General features: G+C 33.2%; 2 protein-coding genes across 4 annotated transcripts; one reads left to right on the forward strand and one right to left on the reverse strand.

Moving 5' to 3' along the window:
- The first annotated feature begins 1,379 nt into the window (after window positions 1-1,379).
- On the forward strand, window positions 1,380-7,241 carry LOC135847785 (uncharacterized). Of its 3 annotated transcripts, none has more exons than XM_065367495.1 (6): window positions 1,380-1,551; window positions 5,688-5,878; window positions 5,958-6,132; window positions 6,204-6,410; window positions 6,490-6,576; window positions 6,676-7,241. In XM_065367495.1, exons 2-6 carry the CDS (start codon window positions 5,763-5,765, stop codon window positions 6,811-6,813), a joined length of 723 nt encoding a protein of 240 aa, XP_065223567.1. In that variant the 5' UTR covers window positions 1,380-1,551; window positions 5,688-5,762; the 3' UTR covers window positions 6,814-7,241. The 3 variants fall into 3 exon arrangements, with proteins under 3 accessions (XP_065223567.1, XP_065223566.1, XP_065223565.1); XM_065367494.1 differs by having other exon boundaries at window positions 1,385-1,551; window positions 5,718-5,878; window positions 5,955-6,132; XM_065367493.1 differs by having other exon boundaries at window positions 1,387-1,551; window positions 5,955-6,132.
- An 11,240-nt stretch (window positions 7,242-18,481) lies between these two features.
- Window positions 18,482-20,475, reverse strand: LOC135847932 (uncharacterized). The gene is made up of 3 exons (XM_065367675.1): window positions 20,370-20,475; window positions 20,106-20,260; window positions 18,482-20,016 (listed from the first exon to the last, which is right to left on the reverse strand). Exons 2-3 carry the CDS (start codon window positions 20,122-20,124, stop codon window positions 18,734-18,736), a joined length of 1,302 nt encoding a protein of 433 aa, XP_065223747.1. The 5' UTR covers window positions 20,125-20,260; window positions 20,370-20,475; the 3' UTR covers window positions 18,482-18,733.
- Between the last annotated feature and the right edge of the window lie 426 nt (window positions 20,476-20,901).

Here is a 20,901-nt window from a genome sequence, read left to right on the forward strand (position 1 = left end):
CTACTCTGTCATGTAAAGGATTAGGTGAAAAGAAAAATAATATCTTGAATTTTGACAAAAAATTGGGGATGAAATTTACGGAGTGGGAGATTAATCAGAAAATGAGGTCCTTTGTGTAAAAAAAAAATACACAAGTTTTAATACAAACCCCCTCCCCCTCAAAAAGGCCCAAAACTGATATGGTGATTCGAATTATACTTTTTTGATTACGTAGTTAAATGCCCCAGTGTTTTCAAAAATTTGTTTTTTCTCAAAAATAAAATTTTAAACATTTTGGCGCTTTTAAAGTGATGGCGAGAGAAGGTAGATCACAATATTTTTTCGGAGTTCCAGTTTTCATCATTCTCTTCTTCTAAAAATCATTCAGTTCTTGTTGAAAATTGACCCTGAGTTCCTGCCTATTGAATTTTTTCGAACATGGAAAAACCTGTTGAATAAAATCTAATCTATTATGTAATTTTTTATATTTTCGAAAAGTTCCTCATGCATACTTGAGAAAGTTGTGAAAAAATTGGGCCGATCTCAAAAACTAATTTTGGAAGATGGGGAGTTTGAAGCTACATTTTGTATTAAATAATTCCAAAGTGGAAAAAAACTTCATAAAAAAAAAGAAAACAAAAAAACACTTGATTAATGATCCAGAATATGTATGGAATATGTTTCCAAAAACCTGATCATTTTCAGATCTTTTGAAAATTAATTAAAAATTAAGGAATCAATCGATTTTTTTCAGCTTAAAAAAAATTCTGAAGTTCAATTCGAAGTTTTGTTCAATTCATATCAGAATTTGAAAAATCAAAACAATTGAAACATTTTCAGTTTTCTTTCCATGCTCTGTGTTTGTAGAAAAAATGCAGTTGTACTGCTGCAATCTCACCTCCTTTTCTTTCATCACAGCTAATTCGAGATTTTTGTGCTTTTTGTTCACCCCCCCCCCTCCTACAAAAAGTGATCTACACTTTTCACCAAATCATGAACATGTAAGAGTTTGCACCGGGCGGGAAAATGAAAAAGTGCCGGCCCTGAGTTCGGTGCCCTATGAAAGTATGAAAGTATGCAGCTACTCGCATTTCAAGTTTGTATAGAAAGGTAAATCAATACATAATCTACATACCTTGATCGATGTGTTTGTAAAACAAAACCTTTATCGCATTTACGTGAACATGTATTGTTTGTTTAGGCACAAAAATTTCTCACCGAATCGAATACCGGTCACAATTATTATTCCATATGTCGCCATCTGGGACCAGATGGCTGGAGCTCATGCAACTAAAACCAGCCAACATCCTGTGAAATTGATAAAACAGTGACTGCATTTGGCTGACAGATGTGTACATGCCAAACATTTGTTTTCTCTCTCAACAACCCAACTACGACGTCATTTATGAAATTTACAGAAAGCAGGTCCCACGAACTCACTATCAGATCGGCAGTTCGACACCATCGATATTGTAATTTCAATCAGCTCCTTCATTATTCAGTGGAAGCACTGGATCTGTGACCTGTGACATCCGAATACAGTGGAAGATAAATCTCCAAGCGAAGCATAAGGTAAAACTTCTCTATAGAAACGTTTTGTACAGCTTAAAGTGTAACATTTTTTTTCGCTTCTACTTTTAAGTTATTTCGTGTCATTTCCAGTAATACGAATAATTTATTTTAGTATGTACTTAAATATTCCTGCTTTGTTTGAATTCAGATTCAAAAGCTGTACTTGTTCGATATGGGCTACGTCCTCCTAACCTTTTCGCTCCAAATGGATGAAAAGAGTCCAAAATCATACCATTGGTCAGTACCCCCATTGTAATCAACATGCTCAAATTTCACCTTCCTATGTCATCCCCACCCCATTTAAGGCGGAATGAAGGTGGAAAACCACTTATTTTACCCCTAAATTTCAGGGTTTTCCAACCTTAAAAGGTGTGAGAATGACATAGGGAGCTGAAATTTGGATATGTTGATTACAATGGTGGCACTCGCCAATGGTATGATTTTGGACCGTTTTTATCCATTTGGAGCCATATTATACCCCTTCAAAAAAAGAACCTTTCTGAAATTTTCAACTTTGACCCTCTCCATTCCAGAGATCAACTCTAGCTCCCAAAAGAATCCCATTCCCCAAGTTTGACTTTATTTGATCAATTAGAACAGATTTCAAGTCCCAAGTCATAAAAATCACGTCACTTTGTGGGGTCGTAGCGCCACCCCCTTGCGGCTAGGGAGTTGATCGATGGATCATTTGATAGGTATTGGAGAGGAGATGAAATGATCACTGAGCTCGTTTCACTCAAAAGTTGGCATTTGACTAAAAACTGATTTGGGGAGGGGGGGTTAGCTCCAGAGGTAGGTATTTATTATCTTTGATGACTGCTGATCTGATTGTATTGATTTGGAGGTACCGAATTTCAATTAGATTGTAGCTAGGCATATCGAAAGACAGGTCCTCACATGCATCTTCGCTCGCTTTCTTCTAAAACTAAAAAATTAAGATCAACTTACCTGTCTGAAAAGTTTCTGAACTCGAAACGTTTGTTCAAAAAGTAGAGTTTTTAAAATTAAGGTGCTGAATTTCATTCTTAAATTTTTTAACATAAATCTAAGTTACAAATTGGACTCATTTCCTACAAAAAACTCAAAATTTGATATCGATTATGATGTGGAATAAAACACTCTCGGTTTACAACTTTCAACCACTAGTTGATTAATGTTGGTTGTTGGCACGAGTTCGGATTGTTCCAAAGCCTCCAGATGATTTTTCGATTTTACAATTCTGAAAATGAGCGATTAAAATGATCGAGTTTTAAAATTTGAATCAGTAATGAAACATTTTTTGAAAATTTTGTGCCATCCATTATGGCTGCTGTTTTGGTAATTCGAAACTCCGTTCGCTGGAGGATTTAAATAAGTAAAGGGGTTCTCAAATAATTTTACTCCCCTTTGGAAGAATTTTCAAAATTTTCATTCCAAAGTACGTCTTAAAAAATCATATCTATGGTATAAAGGAGCCAATTGAATCAAAGTTCACAAAAAATAACTGGAACAGTAGGGCGTATTCGAGTTTCAAAATAGCTCCCTGACCGGTGATCCTCCCCCCACAATTTTTAGTAGAAATGAGCTGATTCAGAATTATTCAAAAGTGATGTTGCAACCTATCAAATAAGTTGAAATTGTGCAAAAAATTCAAATACGAGTACTTCCGCGAAAATATTTTTTTAGCATTTTTGAAGAACTTTTGACTTCAAAATTGATTCGTGATTTTTGGAATTTTTGAAAATGTGCCTCACAACCTATCGAAATAAGTTCAAATTTTGCGATAAAATCAAATATTTACACAAACGTGTTTTTGAGCATTTCTGAAGAATTTTGAGCTCAAAATTGGGTAATTTTTTCTGGGATTTCAGAGAAAGATGTCATGCAATCCATCAAAATGGGTCTAAAATTGGGCAGGAAATTAAAAATTTCAGTCAAATTTTTTTTGGCCACTTTTAAGGAATTTTGAACTTTAAACATATTATCGAAATATACCTCGTGACCTATCAAAATAGGTTAAAATTTCACGAGAAAATCAAATATTTCCACGTACATGTTTTTTGAGCATTTTTGAATGATTTTGACCCCAATATTGAGTCATGCAATCTATCAAAATGAGTATAAATTTCAGCAGAAGATGTAAAATTCTCGTTGGAACTTTTTTTGAGCGTTTTTGAAGGATTTTCAGTCCAATTTGTATTAGGTATGTATTACTTTTGATATTTTTGAAAATATGGGCCTCGTGGCCTATCAACATATGTACGTACCTGAGTACATGGTTATATTTTCAGGAGAAAATAAAGTTTCTATCGAAAATTTTCTCAGGCATTTTTGCGAATCAATTATTTCAATGCTTTGTGGAAGACTTTTACACAATATGGTGACAAACAAACCAATAAGTATTTACCTACGAGTAAAACGCTTCCAGAAATAGAGACAAACTTTGAAAAAAAAAAATAGTTTGCAAGTTAATAAACAGATGACTATAATTTTCATCGCCTTCTTCCCCGCTGCTGCCAATCAACCCAATTTTAAGCTCAATATTTTTCAAAAGTGCTCAAAAAATTTTTTGTTAAAAACTTCGATTTTAAACCGGAATTTATATCTACTCTTTTTGATATGTGACACGGCATCATTTTCAGAAATCATGATTTTCCAGTTCTGAAAATGAGCGATTAAAATGATCGAGTTTATTTGAATCAGTAGAAACGATTTTTGAACATTTTTGGCCTTAGTTCTTGTTTCGGTAATTCGAAAATCCACTTGCAGGAGGCTTCAAAAATTCAAAATAAGTCACGAGTTTTAAATAAAATAACCGAATTCTCCTTTGGAAACATTTCCAAAATTTTGATTCAAAAGTACGTTTTTGTACAGCATTTTACGCCCTCCCCCCCCCGACCCCAACCATATTCGTTGTACAAAGAGCCCATTAAATCAAAATTCGCAAAAAATGACTGTCAGAGTAGGGCGCAGTTGAGTTTCAAATTCACCCCCCCCCCCCTCTCTTCAAGTATCACTTAGAAATAAGCTGTTTACAAATTAGGTTCAAAAGTGATGTTGTGACCAAACCAAAATGGGTTAAAATTTTGCGAGAAAATCAAATAATTACAAAAACATGTGTTTTGAGCATTTTTGAAAAACTTTGACCCCAAAATTGGTTCGTGATTTTTGGAATTTTTGTAAATACTTATGCCTCGCGATCTATCAAAATGGGTTAAAATTTAGCGAGAAATTCAAATATTTTCACAAAAAATGTTTTTTGGGCACTTTTAAAGAATTTTGATCGCAAAATTGGATCATTATTTCAGGGATTTCTGAAAAAGGTGTCATGCGACCTATCAAAATGGTCTTAAAATTAGGTGGAAAATCAAAAATTCTAGTCAGAACTTTTTTGACCATGTTTGAAGAATTTTGAGCTCAAACTCAAACCATAAACCATTGGGTTATGATTTTTGGAATTTTTGAAAATGTATGTATCTCGTGACCTATCAAAATAAGTTGGAATCCTACAACCAGGTGAATATTCCTCAAGATTTTGAACGGTAAATGCTAGCGCTTTCGGTGAAAAAAAAACCATTTGAAAGGTGCTGAAATAGAAATTCTGAACATTTTGGTATATTGAAGCACCTATGTGTCCACTCAAAATTTTGCGTAATTTCAATTTAAAGTTGACATTTTAAAAAATCTGTCCATAAAAATGTTTAAAAAATCGCCATTTCTGTACAAAACTCGAAAAAATATACCAATCGATAGGAAATTTTATCCTCTTCAATTTATGTTCAGACAAAAATTTTCCTAAACCCCTTCAGTTCCGAGAAAAATAAAGAATAATTAAAAGTATGAAGTATGGCATAGGACTACATCGTATGGTTTTTAAGACGTTGCCGCTCTGCATAGATATGAACCCTAAACTGGATCGGCTGCTTACATTTAAAAAGTACAGGAAAAAGTGAAGCAAAAAAATCAACCAATCCCAGATCGCGTAGACCACGTGTCCGGGAAGTGAAGGCTCTAATTGGTCAGTTGCCGGGAGGTGAAAACTCTGATTGGTCAAATTTCTCCAGAGGTGAAGAATTTTTGCTTCACGAGCAGTCGATCCAGTTTAGGGTTCATATCTATGCCGCTCTTTTGTTTACATTCTTGTGATTTGATTTAAGGTGATGAGAATCACTTTTGATCACTTTCAGCAACTGTAAACTAGAAGAACTTTTGAAATAGAATATTATCCAAAGATGATGGGTGACATGCAAAATAATGAAGAGATACTCAAATCGTTTGAGAATGATGTAGCCTCTGCCTCTATGACTCAAACTGCTGAAAAACAACTCAGTGCGATCAATGTACCTGAGTAAGTACTATTTACATGTATAATCTCATTGTAAGCTTTCACCTGTTTTATCATATTAAATGAATCTGTTTTTCAGTAGTATTGTTGGAGTTGAATCTCTCGAGCAACCGGGTACTAAAGAGGGTGAAATGAAAATAGTTCGTGGTACGAGTAGTAATGAGATAATTGGTTACTGCTGGTCCACAGAGCGTGGTGAATGGTATAAATTTATAACTGCTGTTGCTCATGGTGGCAGTTTTGAAGCGATGCAAGACGTAATAGTACATTACATTAAACGAAACTCTCACCTATTGTAAATTTTTGTAATCGTATTTTCAATTTTTAGCAACAGTACAATTACAAGTACTGGGCTGATTTCCTGCGAAAGGCCAAGATTAGCAGTGATTGTGTTGATTCCTACGCTACACGGCTGTCGGATAGTGGTATGACACTAGGTATGTTGACCAGTTTTAAGGAATTTGGTTGCGATTTGGAGAAATTTGGAATAAGCATCCAGGGCCATGTCATACGGATTATACGCTATGCCAAGATGGTATGATTTCTATGATGTTAGTTGACATAACAGTTTAATTTCTACTCGTATATTTATCTATTGTATTTCTGATCTTCAGGTTACACAGGCGAGTGAGGGACCTTCCAAAACAACAGCTTCACGAAATGTAACTGATTCTCAAATTGAACACCATGATCTGACCCAAGTAAGGATATTTTCTATTCAAAAATTTTGTTTCTTGATTACATTTCAAGTTCAAAATATATTATCTGGATTGTCCCCTTTTAACTTATTGCATTTTCAGGGCGACAGTGATTTACAATCAATCCTTTCATCCATACAAGGTTCTCAAAAAGAATTGCAGACAGAACTTCGCAATTTCCTGAAAACTGTTAGAAAGGTCAAAACTTGTTATATCGGAGGGGAGGGGGTACGACTTTGAAATTCAATAAAAATTAGGAAGTTATGTTTTGTTTTATTTATTCCTCGTTGGAAAGAAACAAAAATGAGTGAATGCAACTGCAGATAGGTAGATGTATTTGGCCTAAATATAAATGTGGGATTATTTCTGATACCTATTTAAACTAAAATATCTACAAAGTTCGATTGTTTTTCGTTGAAAACTGCTACAATGATAATCAAAGTACAATTAAAACTATAATTAACCAACCTATATTGACGATTATTTAATAAAATAAACGTAGTGTTCTATTCAATTATTTTATGGGTAAATTTTCATACAAAAATAATGACGACAGATTACTCATCGTCTTCACCTCCGCACTTACAATGGCATTTGTAGTTATGGCCAAAAAGAATGGGCGTCGGTGTACCATTCGTAACATTTGCAGGCAGGCTTAGAGTCGATTTCACCTTTTCACATTTCTTATAGGACCGGCAGGCGAACCAATGGATGTTGCATTTGACCGGACAGAAGGTTTTACATCCCAGTTTTGTGTAATAAATGGTACCGTGAGCTTTACAATTGAAAAGCGCTGCGACTTCAGCAGTGTTGACAGAATCAGCATCGTTCAAGGTCAAAGAAGAATCCACTTCGCGGCATTCCAAATCGATGGTTTTGCTCATCGCTTGATCGAAACGAACATTATCCCATTGGGATTGGGATGAAGCTGCACCGAGGCGAGATTTTACAGTACAGGAATGACGCATTTGTCCATTTTCAGTCGAAGGCCAGAAAATATCACTTCCGGTTACTCCTTGGAAATAAAGTTTACCGATTTCCATATCGTTATGGTACACGGATAGGGATCCGTTTACAGCGAGTGCATCTCCGGCCATGAAACTAGCGGCGGTGTTTGGACCGAATTCAATCGAGTTGATGGTATCGACTGGTACAGATTTATCATTGATGTAGAAAGAACCACGTTGTAAGCTGGCTTCGCGAATACGGTATAGACAATCGGTAGTACTAATGAAGTTCAATTTGACCCGCGTACTCGAATCAAGTCCATCTACTGCTTTAGACTCAACATCCACTGCCCAGCTGGTGAAAGAAACCAGAGCAGTGGCTAAGAACACGAACATCGACGGCGAAAACATACTGATTGCTTGACTAAACGACCGCAAAGTGATAAAATGGTAAAGATCTGAGGGAAAGACATCTTTTATATATGTTTTGATAACGAATAAAATGTATTTTTTCCTTAGGTAATTAAGATACACATCGACATTTAAATCGAGATACATCAATTATAAAACGAGCACGTGTAAGATCATGACCCTTTAAACTAGGTAGGTAGTAGGTACCTATACTTATTGTTTTCACGAGAAATCGCACGGTAGATACATTGCAATAATTTACCTAATCAAAGGGTCACTCCGACGCCCTTCGTTTGAAAAACAATCGCATCTAGCTGATCTAAAATAAGAAAATATCTCATTTAATTTCCGGGTAATTATTACCTAACTTACATTTCATTATTACCTAGGTGAAAAATCGATATTCAGTTTTTGGCAAAAATGCAGAAAAAATAACCATTTTTGAAATGTTCAGAACGTTTCATATTTTGCCAAAATTGTCCAAATTCCTAATTTTGGCTAAAGTTGTCCAAAAGTTATTCATTTGCCCAAATTCTAAAAAAAAAAAAAAAAAAAACTATTCTATGTCAAAATTTGTCAACAAGTTCTAATTTTTGGCAACATTTTGAGAAAATTCATCTAATTCCAATACTGTCAAAAAGACTCAATTTTTGCCTAAATTTTTTAAAAGTTTCATATTTTGTCAAAATAACTCATATTTTTTGTCAAAAATTGTCCAAAAAATGTTCATTAACCCCAATCCTAAGAAAAATTCGATTTTATCTCAAAATTGGTCAAAAAGACTCAATTTTTGTCAAAATTGTTAAAAAGTTCCTTTTTTACTCAAATTGTAAAAAAGTTTCTTCTTTTGCCAAAATTGTTGACAAGTCTCCATTTTTTCCAAAATTTTTGAAAAGTTTCATACTTTGGCTAAAATTGTAAAAATTCCTGATTTTTGCAAAAATTGTCAAACGGTTGTTCATTTGCTCGAATTCTGAAAAAATATTTAATTTTATGCAAACATTCATCAACACGTTCTAATTTTTGTCAACATTTTTGGGTAATTTCATATTTTGTCAAAGTGATTCCTAATTTTTTGCCAAAATTGTCCAAAGGTCGTTCATTTTCTCAAATTCTAAAAAAAGATTTTATTTTATGCAAAAATTTGTCAACATTTCCAGAACGTTTCATCTTTTGCCAAAATTCATAAAAAATTAAAAAGTCTTGATTTTTGCCAAAATTTCTACATATGTAATGTCATATTATGACCCCGTCAAAATAATTCATAATTTATGTCAAAATTGTCCAAAAGTCGTTCATTTGCAAAAATTCTAAAAAAAATCTATTTTATGTGAAATAGATATTGTCAAAAAAACTTACTTTTTTTGTCAACATACTGTCAGATTTACTCTTAAGTGGCAATTTTTGATAAAATTATTTAGTGCTGAATTTTTTTTAAAATGTCAAAAGTGTCAATTTGTTAAAAAATTCTCAAAAAGTGTCAATAATTTTTGCTAAAATTGTCAAAAAGGGTCAATATTTGTCAACATTGTCTCAAGTGTCAATTTTTGCCAAAACTATCAAAAAGTGCAATTTTGTTCAAATTGTCAAAAAGTGTCAAATTTTTGCAAAAATTTTGAAAAATTGTCTAAATGTGTCAATTTTTGCCAAACTTATCAAAAAGTGTCAGTTTTTGTCAAAATTGTCAAAAAGTGTCAATATTTGCAAAATTTTTGTTAAAATTGTCAAAATGTGCAATTATTGTCAAAACTGTTTAAATGTTGCGTGTTTTTGGTCAAAAATGTTAAAATATGTCAATTTTGGCCAAAATTATCAAAAAGTGTTATTTTTTAAAAAAGCAGTCAAAATATGCCAATTTTGCTAAAATTGTCAAAAATTGCCAAAATTTGCAAAAATTGTTAAAACAACTTGATAATTATTGTTAACATTATCAAAAAGTTTCATTTTTTTCCAAAACTATCATTGTCAAAAATAGGTAGATACCTACTTAATTTTTGTCAAAATTGTCAAAATGGTTCAGTTTTTTGTCAAAATTGTCAAAATGTGTCAATTTCTGCCAAAATTATCAAAAAGTGTCATTTTTTAAAAAAGTAGTCAAAATACTGATATAGTGGGACCAAGCAGGACTACTAGTTATAGTTCACTTTAGAATGACTATTAGTGGGGGAAAGATTAGAAATATTCCTTAGGCGGGGAATACTTTCGAATACCTAGATAGCTCAGAAGGGCGTAGTTTGCCTGATCGCTCTATACATCATTTGAAGAATATACGCAATAAATACGAATTCTGTTTTACTTACTACGTATATTTACACTTTTTACATAAATTCATTGGCATACAAAGCAGTCTATAAATTTAGTGAGACAGTATGACCTAACGAATTTCTTCATAATATGACCAGGTCACACAGTGACACAAGTCAACCAAAACTGACAATAATCTATCAAGTAGATTTTATCCTAGTCGACAACAGAAGACATAGAATAGGAGAAGAATATATTCATATAATATTTACACGAGAATGAAGCATTTTAGTTTAGTCATCGTGGAGGCAACACCATGGTCCATATCTCCACGAGAAAAGATTAATATTATGCACTATAATTATTTCAGTTGGCGTTTCCACCACTTACTTCAAACTGTACACGTTTGTCATCGCTTATCTTGGCCTGTCCAATACTGTAGGCTTGATGACACTTAACTAAACGAGGTATCACTTTAAACTTTGCGAATTGGAGTGATTTCCGGATAAATCCTCCAACACCAAAAAGGCTCATGTTATTAATCGATTGAGGATCGATTAATCTAGAATTCACAGTAGTATTAACCATGCGCGGAATGGTGTAAATCGAAAAGTCTTCGCCATGGACTCCCCTCAACTGGGGCGCTTCCATGACGTAAATATAATCAACATCGACGAATGAACCGACTATCGCGAATTGCCGAAACACTAGTGATTTCTTAAGAGTAGAAATCATTATTATAAAGACGCTACTTTTGTCTTAATCTCCACCCCTAATTGGGGGGGACCAATAGCGCACTTGCTAAGTACAAATACTTTTACATAAATTGAAGAATTTATGTGATTTTAGTTATTTATGTCCAAAATCCCTATCTTGGGCCATAAACGTCAAAGGCTCGCGACCCTTCTTAATTAGAGAAGGGTGCCGCCTTGTATGCGCGAGTATGTCGCGTATATATTTGTACTTAGCCTATTTCCTAAAGTAGTTCAGACGTTACCAATATTTTCAATATAAGGGGTTCATAACATAAGCACTACCTTACGGCAGTGGGGCCAATCTGCCCTCTCTCAATACACAAATTTTTGCTAAAATTGTCAAAAAGAGTCAGTTTTTGCCAAAATTGTCTAAAAGTGTCAATCATTTTTGCCAAAATTGTCAAAATGCGTCAATTTTTGCCAAAATTGTCAAAATGTGTCAATCATTTTTGCCAAAATTGTCAAAATGTGTCAATTTTTGTCAAAGTTGTCAAAATGTGTCAATTTTTGCCAAAATTATTAAAAAGTTTTATTTTTTTCCAAAACTGTCATTGTCAAAAATAGGTAGATACCTACTTAATTTTTTGTCAAAATTGTCAAAATGGTTCAGTTTTTTGTCAAAATTGTCAAAATGTGTCAATTTTTGCCAAAATTATCAAAAAGTGTCATTTTTTAAAAAAGTAGTCAAAATACACAAATTTTTGCTAAAATTGTCAAAAAGAGTCAGTTTTTGCCAAAATTGTCTAAAAGTGTCAATTATTTCTGCCAAAATTGTCAAAATGTGTCAATTTTTGCCAAAATTGTCAAAATGTGTCAATTTTTGTCAAAGTTGTCAAAATGTGTCAATTTTTGCCAAAATTATCAAAAAGTGCAATTTTTTTCCAAAATTGTCATTGTCAAAAGTAGGTACTTAATTTTTGTCAAGATTGTCAAAATGGTTCAGTTTTTTGTCAAAATTGTCAAAATGTGTCAATTTTTGCCAAAATTATCAAAAAGTGTCATTTTTTAAAAAAGTAGTCAAAATACACAAATTTTTGCTAAAATTGTCAAAAAGAGTCAGTTTTTGCCAAAATTGTCTAAAAGTGTCAATTATTTCTGCCAAAATTGTCAAAATGTGTCAATTTTTGCCAAAATTGTCAAAATGTGTCAATTTTTGCCAAAATTGTCAAAATGTGTCAATTTTTGTCAAAGTTGTCAAAATTTGTCAATTTTTGCCAAAATTATCAAAAAGTGCAATTTTTTCCAAAATTGTCATTGTTAAAAGTAGGTACTTAATTTTTGTCAAGATTGTCAAAATGGTTCAGTTTTTTGTCAAAATTTGTCAATTTTTGCCAAAATTATCAAAAAGTGTCATTCTTTTAAAAAGTAGTCAAAATACACCAATTTTTACTAAAATTGTTAAAAACTGTCAAAATTTGCAAAAATGTTGTCAAAGTTGTCAAAAAGTGTCAATATTTTTCAAAGTTTTTGTCAAAATTGTCAAACTGTGCTATTTTTGTAAAATTGTTAAAATGTTGCTATTTTGGTAAAATTGTTAAAATGTGTCAATTTTGGTCAACATTATCAAAATGTGTCAATTTTGGTAAAAATTGTTAAAATGTGTCAATTTTTGTCAAATTTCTCAAAATGTTTCAATTTCTGTCAAATTGTTCATCTTTGTCAAAAATATCACGAGGTGTCAATTTGTGTCAAGATTATCAAGTAAAACTTGTCAAAAAGTGTCAAAATTGTCAAAAAAAAGTGTCAATCTCTGTCAAAATTGTCAAACTCAAATTGTAAAAAAGTTACATCTTGTGTCAACAGTTTCAAAAGGGCCTGTTTTTGCCCATGAAAGATCCAGTTTGGCCAGCATTGACACTGAGTCCTCAAATTTGCAAAAATTGTCAAAACAACTTAATATTATTGTCAACATTATCAAAAAGTTTCATTTTTTTCCAAAACTGTCATTGTCAAAAATAGGTACCTACTTAATTTTTGTCAAGATTGTCAAAATGTGTCAATTTTTGCCAAAATTATCATGAGTGTCATTTTTTTAAAAAGTAGTCAAAATACATCAATTTTTGCTAAAATTATCAAAAAGAGTCAGTTTTTGCCAAAATTGTCTAAAAGTGTCAATTATTTCTGTCAAAATTGTCAAGAAGTGCCCATCTTTGTCAAAATTGTCAAAATGTGTCAATTTTTGCCAAAATTATCAAAAAGTGCATTTTTTTCAAAATTGTCCAAAAGAGTCAATTTTTGCAAAAATTATCAAATAAGTTCTGTTTTGTATTAAAAATTGTCTAGAAGTCCTGTTTTCTGTCTTGACTTCCACAAAAATTTCTTGTTTTCCCCAAAAATTGATAAAAAAAAATTGTCAAAAACTTAGTTTTCGGTAAATATGTAAGAAAATCTTTTTTTTTTGAAAATTGCCAAATAAGTATGTAGAAGTTCTGATTTTAGCTAAAGTTAATCAAAAAGTCCTTTTTCAACCGAAACTTCCATGAAAAGTTCAGTTTTCTGTATGTGTCGAAAAAGTCCTGTTTTTTTTGTGCTAAATTGCCTATTTTACTTTTTTTTGTTCTATTAATCAACTTTATTCGTAGGTATCTTACTGTTTCCCTTTAAAAATGGAGGTACTTTGGGTTCATAAAATTTCGACTCGAACAAATTTATGGCCTCTTCTTGAATCGATTATTGCTCGAATCGTTCACAAACAATCTGATGTACTCGTAGATAGTTACCTTTAACGTGATATTTGTGTTTTCATTTAGATACTTGATGTCCTAATTTTCGATGAAAGTTATCGAATATTTCAGCTCCCAAGGCTCGCATTTCTGTAAATGTACGGTCTACCATTCCTAATTTCTACTTTGAATTATTATTCAACTATTTTTCGAACTACATATTGATATAATTTCCATTTTGTTATTTTCAATTAACCTCGTATTTCTGTTTAATTTCTCAGGAACAAATTATCTTCGGAAAATGGATCTAAATAGCATTATAGGACAGTTTGGTGAAATTTTGATTTCTCTCTCCAATTTCGACTTCCAAAAAATTACGAATAAAAATCAAAAAACGCTCTTCAGTCTATGAAATCAAATTTTTGAAAAAAAAATCTATTTCTGTTGAAGGTTCGAAGTCATAAAAATAAATAAATAAGGTACAACTGCAATAAATATATTTATTCACGATTATTTTTGGTATAAACTTAGCTATATAGGTAAATACTTACCTATCTAGAGATTGATTATTCTTTTGTTGCTGTATTAAAACTACATATCTACTACCTCATACCCAAAAAATAACGATTATACATTAGGTACCATCTCGTTTTCCAAAGAACAAACACATTTGTATCTATCCTCGTAGGCTGGTTCAACTCCACTCGTAATAACATTTGCAGATTGGCTGTAGCTCTGGCTTGGATTCGAGACCCGTTCACAGCTCTTGAACGATCCACAGTTTATGAAATCCTCTTGGCATAACCTTACACAAATGTTGAAACATTTCTCTCGACTGCCCGGGTTGGGAAAAACGATACCATCAGGCATACAAAGGTTGGGTTGTGCGGTTTGCTCAATTCTTGTCGAGGAAGAATGATCCAATTCGCGGCATTCCACATCAATGTATTTGTTCAGCATCTGTGCCTGATCGAAACGAACATTATCCCTTTGGGATTGCGATTGCTGGGAAGCTGCAGCGAGACCAGTTTTTGCAAAACAGGTATGACGTGAGTCTACATTGGCAACTGAAGTCGTAATAATATCACTTCCATGGGTCGTTTGGAAATTAATCGTGCTGACTTTGTGATCATTATGGTACACGGATACAGAGCCGGTCGCAGCGAGTCTATCTCCGGCAATAAAACTTGCGTTCTTGTCTGGACTGAATCGCATCGAATTTATGGTTTCGGCTGGTACGAGTTGATTGTTGAGGTAAAAAGAGCCTTGACGTAAGGTAGCTTCGCGAATTCGGTACAAACAATCGGTGGTGCTGGCGATATTTAATTCGACGCGAACATTGAGGCCATCTGCAGATTTAGAATTACTCCACGAAGAGGCAGCATTTGGCAAAGTCGAAGCCCTGGTCAAGGAAACCAGAGCAACGGTCAAGAACACGAACATCGACGACGAAAACATATCGCGACTACCTACTTTATGGAGTTTTTAAAAAACGACTACTTTGAAGAGAGACTATTGTGTAGATTAAATTGTAAAGATCTGCGGAAATTTTTTCTATATTTGTGTGATATTTATCGACCGATAAAATGTAATTTATCTGATTACAATTGCACATGCATAATTATGTAGGAGAAATAGTGGAAACAAAGCGAGCGCGTGCAAGTTCACTTAACCCTTTAGATTACATTATCTTTTGGTGTAATTCGATAATCGAGAATTGTCGTATTTTTAAACGCAAACTTGATCATTTTTCACATCCACTGATCCACTGATCCACTGAATCAAATAGGTAAGTATTATAATTGTAGTACAAATGAATTAGGTAAGTTTGTGGACCTACAACGAAGATAGGTGGCTAATTTTTGGTCTATGGATCAATTTCTGACCTACTTTGATGGGTACTCGACTACTTTTGAAAATAAAGTAAAGATATGAAAACTTGCAGAACCGGAGGAAGGACTGAAAAATAAAAGCTGTCATCATTTTTGGTCTCAGCGTGAAATTTTAATCTAATTTGATAGGTCACACGACCAGTTTTGAAAATTAAATTGTGCAATGTTTGGTGGGGGGAGGGGAGAGGAGACTAAAATGAAAGAATAGGCTGATAAATGAAATTGTCATCATATTTGGTCTCAGCGTAAGATTCTAATCTAAAGTCATAGGTCAAATGGGAATGAAATGAAATCTGTCATAAGTTTTGGTCTCAGTGTGAAATTCTAACCTAATTTGATAGGTCGCAAGGAAGTTTGGTGGGGAGGAAAGACTGAAACGGAGGGGAAAGCATGCAAAATGAAATCTGCCATAAGTTTTAGTTTCAGTGTAAAATTCTAACCTAATTTGATAGGTCACTCGCCTAGTTTTAAAAATGTTGCTGTGAAGTTTGGTGGGTGGGGTAGGGGGGAGACTAAAACGCAGAGAAGGGGAATATAAAATAAAATCTGACATAAGTTTTGGTTTCAGCGTAAAATTCTAATCTAAATTGATAGGTCACACGACTAGTTTTGAAAATGTTGCTGTGAAGTTTGGTGGGGAGGGAATACTACAACGGGGAAGGGGGGGTTTGAAAAAATGGTTGAATTCGGAGGGTTTTAATGAAATTCAAAGTTTATCTCACATAAGAAGCGCCAAAAACACCAAATGAAATTTGGAAAGTTTCCCTGTTCTGCACGTGCTGAAATTGTAGTTTTGTTCCAAAAGTTTTATACTGTATATATGGTCTGTTTCATGTCATTTTACCTGTAACCAAAAAGGCTCGGAAAACTAACCTAAAAGTAACCAAAAAAGTGAAGAAACATGGGTATTAAAAGCAAAACATTATAATGCAGAAAAAAAAATCAGCAAAAAACACATTTCTTCTTGTTTATATTTTGAAACTTGTACAAGTTTAGCAGAAAGCAGGTCTTTTTGCAACTTTCGCCACAAAATTGATTTTGCAACTTTTTGGTTAGAAAAAATCAAGATTTTTTTGTCAATTTGGCACAACAAAGTGAAAAGTTTTCAATTCCAGACAAAAAAGCAAAACTTTCAACGATTTCAGCGAGAGAAAGTGTTTTTAGCAATTTCTGGTAAAAAAAAAACAATTTATTAGGACAAATTTTTCGAAAAAGGATCAGACTTTTTGGAACTTGTTGCAAAAAAATCGCAACTTTTAGCAATTTTTGGCAAAAAACGAGACTTTTAGGATATTTAGGAAAAAGGCAAGATCTTTTGCTACTTTTTGCAGAAAACAAGACTTCTACTACAATAGTTCTAGCAAAAGGCAGGGCTTATTAGAATTTTGGCCGAAAAAAAAACGGAAATTTTTGACAGTTACCTAATTTGGAATATGCAGGACTTTGAAATTTCTAGGACTGAAACCAAAAATGACGACAGATTTCATTTTGCATCCCTTTCCCCCGCTTTAGTCTCCTTCCCCCACCAAACTTCACAGCTACTTTTTCAAAACTAGTCGTGTGACCTATTAATTTAAGTTAAAATTTTACATTGAAACCAAAGATGATGACAGATCTCATTTTGCAGCCCTTTCTCCTGGTTTATAATAGTCTCCTCCCCCCTCCAACTTCACAGCAACATTTTCAAAACTGGTCGTGTGACCTATCAGTTTAGATTAGAATTTTACGCTGAAACCCAAAATGATGACAGATTTCATTTTGCAGCCTTTCCCCCATTTTAGTCCCCTCCCCCCCCTCCAACTTTACAGCAACATTTTTAAAACTAGTCGTGTGACCTATCAATTTAGATTGGAGTTTTACGCTGAAACCAGAAATGATGAAAGATTTCATTTTGCAGGCCTCCCTCCCGTATAAGTTTTTCCTCCCCACCATACTTCACAGCTACTTTTTCAAAACTAGTCTTGCGACCTATCAAATTGGGTTAAAATTTCACAATGAGACCAAACCTTATGACAGATTTAATTTTTCAGTCATTTAAAAAAAAGTAAATTTTTGACAGTTACTTAATTTGGAAATTGTACGACTTTGAAATTTTTAGGAATTAGTGAATAAAGCGTTTAAATTTTGGAAAAAAACGAGTCCAGTATCGAGAATTTCCAAAATACAATACTTTTGATAATTATTGAGGAAAACATTTTTTTTTCGCAATTTTTCTGTCAAAAAAGTTGCACTGTTTTGCAGCTTCCTTCTAAAATACGAGACGTTTTGGTGATTTTTGGGGGGGAAAGCTCAACTTTGGAGTGCTCAATTTCTGAGGAAAAGTGATATATATTCTGCTAAAAAGTAAGATATTTTGTCAAATTTTCGCAAAAAGCAAGAATTTTTGTAAATTTTAGCAAAAGGTAAAACTTTTTCTCAATTATTGGCTGAAAAGTAACGCTTTTTCGCAAATTTTCAGTATAACAGGGATACTTTTTTATATTTTTGGCAATTTTCAACAATTGCTGCGAAGAAAACGTGACTTTCGGGATTCGTATAAGAAAAAATGAGACTACATGAAATTTTTTGTGAGGAACCAAGAAATAATTTTTAAAAAAAAGTAACTGTAGTAACCACTATTTTTTTAAAAGTAACCAAAATTTAGTAACTTTGGTTATTTATGTAAAAAGTAACCAAGTATGAGCTCTGTCTGCCCTACCTTTTTGAATTGGATAAAAAATTCACATCTAGTATTTCTTAATTATTTTTACATAATATTTTCATACCAAAGTATGTTATCTGTAAATCGATATGTTATTTTGAGAAAAATATATTATACGTTTTTCAATTGAGAAAATAAACTTAAAAGAACCTGTTGAATTTCATTTTCACCACAGAATTCGTTTCCAAGATCAACACGAATTTGAAATTTGAATGATGAAAATTTTTTTGCAGCAAAACACTTTTCTTCGTCTTTGTATTTCTCGTTAGAACCAGAACACAAAAATTGGAAAAAATCTAGCTCTAAAGTAGTATATTTACACCACATCTTAGAATGTAATCTATGAGTACGTATTGGTAGGTAGGTATGGTATTCTTAGGAGAAACATTGCAAACAAAACTCTCTCCAAAGACTTTAAATCTGTTTCAAACAGATCAATATCATTCTAAAATGATGAAAATTACTCCAAATGCTCACCAAAACAATATTTTGATGGAAGTTGAAGGAAGTTAACGCTTGTATTATGCGAGTCGATTTTTCAGATGCGTTATTTTCCTTTACACTGCTCTAGGAAATAACCCACTATATTCAGGTTTTCCAGATTTCCTACTGACACTTTATAATCACCATCAGGAAAAGCCGATGGCGATACTTCGACTCGTAACAGTCCGGCATAAACATAGTTGGCCAGAGCGGTTCCATTCTGCGCAACTGTACGCAAATCAAGCGAAGGTTTCAAGTTTACAATGTGTTCTTCAGCATCCAGAAATACTGCGAGATGTACTCGACTTTCTTTTACATCCATTATATCAATGGTTCTCCGATGCCATTTATACAGTTTTCTCTCCCCGTTGTTTTCCAGATACCTTACTACAGATGAGGGGCAATATAAATCGAAGGAATATCCACCATAGCACTGGGTCATAATGTCCATGGTTTCTTGGTGGGTTTTTCTGAATATAAGGCCATCGTCGCCTTTATATTTATCGATAATTTTTTCGACAGTGTTTTTATCGAACATAAAATATTTGGTGTAATCCAAATCTGATAGTTTGACGTACTTCCACTCTTTCCAATCTAGAATTCTAACTACATGGATTCCAAATGCGATCGCAAATTTTACAGATGATGTACACGTGCTTAATCTGTTCAAAATATTGGAATAGATTTTCCATATAGTGTCACGTTCACTCGCGTCGTAATTATTCACAAATAAAGACATCAGTGGCGAATTGATTTCATCCAATATTACAACTACATGTTTGTTAGTTTTCTTTTTCAGCCATAACATCATCGCACAGAATAACCCATTCATGGTAAACGTACGTAAAAAGTATTTCTCTTCTTCAGTTTCCAATGACCATTTATGCAAAACCAAGAATTCACAGAATTTTCGAAATATATAGCCGTTTATTTCGTCTTCCGCTGTATTCACTGGTCCCATGAATGTGAGTGATTGGAAAGACATACGGAAAACTATGTACTGATGCGAATACTTGTCATAAAATTCTTTAGTAACAGCTCCTAAGAAAACTGGTTCAAGATTTCTTCGTTCATCTTCTTTCACGAACATAGAAAAAAACTTCTCAATTCCATAAGAAGTTGCCGTTTTCATGCAGCCAGTAGGGTTAAAAATCAACGTACGAAGAGATTTTACAATTTTCGGCAAAATTCCTAAATTGTTTACAAAGTATTTGTTCTGGGTGAATTTGAAATAGTCTTTTTGTAATGCATTACTCTCTTCAACCCATTGATCCCGGATTGTGTCTTTGTCCATAAGCATCAGTCTTTTATCATCACTGACGTACAATGTGGAAGGGGAATACTCATCTGAACAAAAATGTACACAGGAAATTGAATAAATATCTAGTTTGAATATAAAATATTGATATTATTTGTATGAGAAACTTTCTGCTTACTAGACGAATCCGAAGCCATTCCGAAGGCTGAAGAACGATGATACACCTCGAATTAGTTAATGCCTTGGCCTGCCACAAAGTACGGAATATAACTGAAAATCGAATCGAGGAGATGAACAAAAAATCCTACTAAGTAATTCGGAGGAACAACGCAGCTAGTGGAACAACGAAAAATTCAGTTGAGTATTAGTTGAGTATTAAATTATTTGCAATACTTCGAAGAACTTTTTACACTATTTTAGGTATGTAGTTCGTTATACTTACTCTTGGAAAGAATTCGAGCTTTTTGATGATAGACTTTCCGATGATTTTGACAAAAAGCAGGAATTTTCACACAATTTTATTAGATAAAAATTATATTAGTCTTTAAAAATCGTGTGATAACTGATAAGAAGCCGCCAATGAAAACGCTTGAGTGCCTCATCATAGCCAATAGAAACGTTTTCTTGTTATCACACACTTACCCGCTTAAATTTGTTTCTATTTCGTTAATTTAATTTCATGTGTTGTATAGAATAGAGTTGCTGTTGGCAAAAATTATGTTTGGTTTTCATATTAAAGAATAATATACCTTTTAAAATTCCTGCTTTTTGTCAAAATCATCAAAAAGTCTATCATCAAAAAGCCCGAATTCTTTCCAAGAGTAAGTACATATAACGAAGTACATTGTACAACATAGGTAGTAGGTACCTAAAATATAGTGTGAAAAGTTCTTCGAAGTATTGCAAATAATTAAATACTCAACTGAATTTTTCGTTGTTCTACTAGCTGCGATGTTCGTCCGACGAATTCCTTA

Source organism: Planococcus citri, chromosome 5, assembly GCF_950023065.1.
Source record: "Planococcus citri chromosome 5, ihPlaCitr1.1, whole genome shotgun sequence".
NCBI lineage: Eukaryota > Metazoa > Arthropoda > Insecta > Hemiptera > Pseudococcidae > Planococcus > Planococcus citri.

What these genes read in the sequence shown, in the direction of transcription:
- LOC135847785 (XM_065367494.1), top strand. Translation starts at nt 5,763, where the DNA reads ATGATGGGTGACATGCAAAATAATGAAGAGATACTCAAATCGTTTGAG. An exon ending in AGTGCGATCAATGTACCTGA is followed by an intron (nt 5,879 to 5,954) that starts GTAAGTACTATT and finishes TCTGTTTTTCAG; the next exon opens with TAGTATTGTTGGAGTTGAAT. An exon ending in TTATACGCTATGCCAAGATG is followed by an intron (nt 6,411 to 6,489) that starts GTATGATTTCTA and finishes TCTGATCTTCAG; the next exon opens with GTTACACAGGCGAGTGAGGG.